Source organism: Moschus berezovskii, chromosome 1 (genome assembly GCF_049115385.1).
Source record: "Moschus berezovskii isolate FMDL1 chromosome 1, NW_MosBer_1.0, whole genome shotgun sequence".
Lineage (NCBI taxonomy): Eukaryota > Metazoa > Chordata > Mammalia > Artiodactyla > Moschidae > Moschus > Moschus berezovskii.
Window position 1 is genome coordinate 63,201,790 of NC_142460.1, and position 5,380 is coordinate 63,207,169.

Sequence of the window (5,380 nt, forward strand, 5' to 3'; positions counted from 1 at the left end):
AACTATTTAGTTATCATTCTAGCTAGTCTCAAAACTGAAGACTATGGGAACTAGGATGAGAAAATTTATTGCAATTTATGCTGACCTCTCTGATTATAAGGTAAAACTTCAAAATATACAGGTAAGAACAGAATATAATTCTGTGATATCATTCAGGACTACATACAGAAAGTTTTTTCTATCTTAGCTGTTAAATATTTTAAAACAAAAAAATAAAGAAAACTTTCAGACAGTGCCTGGAGTTTGGAATTCAAATAAACCATTTTGACTGAAGAATTTATATAACTGAAACTCAGTTAAAATGTTCTTGTAGATCACTAAATAATAACAGAATATAGCCTTTAAAAGAAAAACAATTTGTTCTCATAAATCACATTAAGATTTAAAGGATTTTGTCTCTTCCTAAGTGTTAGAAAACTAAAGTATAAAGGCATGGCTTGCTTTTATTTATTAGCTTTTACATACTTTGACATACTTCAGAAAATCTTACATAATTTTCCCAGGAAGGAGTAAAATAGTAGATACACTAATTCAGGTAAAAGAAAGAGACACACATTTTTTTAAACAATGAATTTCAATACTATCCTTTGTAAACTATTCTTCATAATTAAATTTCAATTTGCAGACACCAATAGTTCATTAAGGATGTTTGGTGGGATACTGAAAACAAGTTCACCCATCCCAGGTCACTGAACTGGATGTAGGACTGGAATCAATCAGGCTTTTTTCCCATAGTTCTCCACAGTTGTTATAGAAGTATAAGTCACAGGAAACCTCAAAATATCTAGCATATCACACAGGGAGCTCAATCCAGTACTCTGTAACAACCTAGAGGGGAGGAATAGGGTGGGAGATGGGAGGGAGGTTCAAGAGGGAGGGGACATATGTGCACCTATGACTGATGCATGTTGAGGTATGGCTGAGACCAACACTATTGTAAAGCAGTTATCCTGCAATTAAACATAAATAAATTTAAACATAAGAAATCACACGTGCACACATGAAACAAAAGCAATGTTAGATTTTACATAAGTAATTCTAGTTTGTATTGGGTATATAAGACACTCTTGATTGTTCAACAAATGGAGATTGGTATACAGTCTGGGGCAGTGAGTAAACTTCATTACATATCATATATAAACATTATGCTTAATACAAAAGAGGAAAGGATTTAGATATTTGGATACCTGCAAAGAGAATAATGGATTTAGCATGACACTGGGAAAACAGACAAAAGAGGTGGTAATCTATGGGTATTTCTTTTCTTAGCTTTCCAAGGTAGTTTTCTTTAATAAGAACAGGCCTCTCCTTAACCCTTAGTGACTTTTATGTAATTCCTAAGATATAAATTTAACATATCTGTGTACACATTTTAAATATACCCTCTACTTAGAGGGTATATGAAAAATATTGCTCAATTTAATATACACACACACACACACACACACACATATATATATAAAGTGATTTGATATTTATTTTAAGGACCTCTAATATAAAAACTGACATACGTTATTTGGGAATACTGAATCAAATATGAGTGTCCTGGATAGTATTGGAGAAGGAAATGGCAACCCACTCCAGTATTCTTGCCTGGAAAATTCCATGGACAGAGGAGCCTGGTGGGTTACAGTCTACAGTCAATGGGGTTGCAAAGAGCCAGATACAACTGAGCACACATACACACACACTGATACGTATAGTATTCTTCATAAGTTCTTAAAGACAAGCCTTTTCCATTATAAGCATCCTCCCTAGAATTACCAAAATATTCTTGGGAAATCTGAGCTTCAGAGTCAAGATCATAAAAGCAGACATTACAGAGAAATGAATGTCTCATACAGGTATCTGTCCCTGTTTCCCAGAGGAAATAAGGAAGAACTCTATTCTTTATTTAAAAAAAGAATTTTGAAGGGAAAATTATTAACATAATTTCAACTCTTATCTCCACAATTCCTACATCAACAGAACAGGTGGCTATGACTGAGGATAACCAATCCTTGACAACAGAGTTTATCCTGATAGGATTTACAAATCATCCAGAGCTGAAGACCCTTCTGTTTCAGATGTTCTTTACCATCTATCTGATCACCATGGTGGGAAATCTTGGTCTGGTGGCATTGATAGTCACAGAGCATCGTCTTCACACACCAATGTACATCTTTCTGGGTAACCTTGCTCTGATGGACTCCTTTTGTTCCAGTGCCATTACCCCAAAGATATTAGAGAACCTCATTTCTAAAGACAGAATGATTTCCCTCTATGAATGTATGGCACAATTCTATTGTCTCTGCCTTGCTGAAACTACAGATTGCTTTCTCCTGGCAGCAATGGCCTACGATCGCTATGTGGCCATCTGCAAACCACTGCAGTACCACACCATGATGTCAAAGAAACTCTGCATTCAGATGACCACAGGGGCCTACATAGCTGGAAACATTCATCCCACAATTCAGGTAGGACTCCTGTTTAGGCTAACCTTCTGTAAGTCTCATCAAATCAATCACTTTTTGTGTGATGTCCTTCCATTATACAGACTCTCTTGTGTGGACCCTTATATCAATGAATTGATGATATTCATCTTTGCAGGGTCAGTTTTAGTCTTCACTATTACCACAGTAATAATCTCTTACCTTTTTATTCTTTTCACAATTTTCAAGATGAAGTCCAAAGAGGGAAAAGGCAAAGCCTTATCTACGTGTGCATCCCACTTTCTCTCTGTCTCAATATTTTATGGTTCCCTTCTTTTCATGTATGTTCGACCAAATTCAGTTAATGACGAAGATAAAGACATACCTGTTGCTATTTTTTATACTCTGGTGATTCCCTTGTTAAACCCATTTATTTATAGTCTAAGAAATAAGGAAGTCATAAATGCTATGAAAAAAATTATGAAGAATTTATAACATTATGAAACAAATATCATCCCTATGGACAACTGATTATAATGTCACTAAACTTCCAAAATCAAGGAACAGCAAGAAAGTGGAAAAAGGCCATGACATATATAACACTGAATAACTAAAACATGATGATGTATTAGTCAAATAAAGAAGTTCAAAAGAAGAGAGTATGGTAAATATATTTCAAAATCTAAGGAACTAGTCTCATTAGAAATAAACTAAATAATTACAGTTGAGGTCACAATTGTGTCATGATGTAATCAGTTACACTAGTAACTATATTTCTAAGTATAGTAAAGTTTTCAACAAATTCAGCAAATGCTAAGAATTGAAAGTGAAAGTATTAGTCTCTCAGTCATGTCCAACTCTTTGTAACCCCATGGACTGAAGCCTGCCAGGTTCCTCTGCCCATGGAATTTTCCAGGCAAGAATATTGAACTGGGTAGCCATTCCCTTCTCCAGGGATCTTCCCGACCCAGGGATCAAACCCGGGTCTCCCACATTGCGGGTGGATTCTTTACTGTCTGAGCCAACAGTTTGAAGCCAGTCACCTCCATTCATATAAAAGTCACCTCCATTCAGTATCTTTGGCAAATTTCAGGAATCCCAAGACATAATATTACAAGCTCCCTTATATCCCAAGTTGTCAAATATTAGTCTCCTCTTAAGCATCACCATGTGACAGAAGTAAACTATATATTTCATTTGATTCTCAATTTGTTCAACAGATTTTGTTTGAATATGAAATCACCAGTCAAGAATACTTTCCTGTTTAGTATACTATAGTCAATTTTCTGTCAAGTTCTCTGAAATACAGTATCTATAAATTTGTGGTGAATAATTCTGTACCTGAAGATGATGCTAATTATATTGACATCACTATGGATTTGATAATTTCATATAGTTTGATTGGATGACCATCACATATGACAATTCAACACCTGAATATATTCTTAAATAAAGCTTTTTCCCTCTGATATTATTATCTGTCTTGTTTGTTATTAGGAATACCACCAACTTGGACTGATTCCAAGGTAAAGTATTGGTATATACATAGCATTAACAAAAAGTTGCAGATACTGATAAAGCAAAAATGAGGCATAAAATAGTAAAAATTTAAATATCTAAAGAATAATATTTATTAATCCTTCATGTGCAAGCATAGAAGAAAAAAGTAATTTATACTTACAACCTGTTCTCTGCTTGGTGCTAAACTAGACCTTTCATATATATTACCTACCAAGTTATCAGAGGTGATATTTTCATGCTTTTCATCAGTAAAACCCTCACACTTTGCAGTATTGAGAGCTTGCCCAAGTTTACCGAATTTAGCTAGAATTTGAATCAATTATTACTTTTTCCCCACGTGCTTGGGAGTTCCAAAAAAGGAGATTATTGTAGCCTAAAGTATTTAGTCCTTCGTAGCATCAGAGGTAACCTGTGCCTTAAAAATTGAGAAAAAAATGACATTTGGAGGAAAACAGGAATGATCATGACCAGATTCAATGCTTATGGAAAAGAGTGTGGTACTGAAGTGGAGGATGGGGACAGAGTCAGAAAGTGGACAAAATTTTTGGAGAGAGCTATTGATGAATATGGGGGAAAGGTGAGAAGCAGATCAAGTTACTTGAGAATCTTAAATGTCACCCTAAGAAATGTGAATTTATTTTAGAGCCATCAGACACTTAAGTGTCCTTGGAGCAGAGTAATACAATTGTACACTTCAAAAACATGATTGTGCAACTGACTAGAAAAAGACCTAAAGCAAGAAGACTAACTCTATATCAGATGAGGAAAACAGAAACTGGAGAATACTCTGAAAGTAGAAAAATGCACAGACAGGAGCATTAAACAGGAGTATAAAGAAAAGAACAGTAAATTGTAGCTGTTGGATAATAAAATGAAGGCCTATTTTCTTCCCATGAATATCAAAAATGATATAACTCATTTCGTATCACCAATACTTAACAAGGTACCTAACACATTTGGTGATTCATTAAACATTCCCTTCAATATATTTTAATTATATAAGCAAATATATACTAGGCTTATTTTACTTTTGACTGGATTAATAAATTTTAATTTCATGGTCTTCATTTCTAACACTGTAAATATTATGACCATAAAGAACTGTGTTTATAGGTAATATGTCTAACTGTAAATATAGATAGACATATTACCTATAAACACAGTTCTTTATGGTCATAAGATACTTTATGAGCAAAAAAGGAATCTAGATAACAAAATCTTTGACAGCTCGGAATTAGAGGGATGTTGGGCTGGATGAATCACAAGCTGGGATCAAGATTGCTGGGAGAAATATCAATAACCTCAGATATGCAGATGACACCACCCTTATGGCAGAAAGTGAAGAGAAACTAAAGAGCCTCTTGATGAAAGTGAAAGAGGAGAGTGAAAAAAATGGCTTAACATTCAGAAAACTAAGATCATGGCATCTGGTCCCATCCAAGTGAGTA

At 34.5% G+C, this 5,380-nt stretch overlaps 1 protein-coding gene across 1 annotated transcript; it reads left to right on the forward strand.

Annotated features, from left to right (window-relative positions):
- Positions 1-1,979: 1,979 nt before the first annotated feature.
- On the forward strand, positions 1,980-2,906 carry LOC129550448 (olfactory receptor 5K3-like). The gene has a single exon (XM_055418132.1). It carries the CDS (start codon positions 1,980-1,982, stop codon positions 2,904-2,906), a length of 927 nt encoding a protein of 308 aa, XP_055274107.1.
- Positions 2,907-5,380: the final 2,474 nt, after the last annotated feature.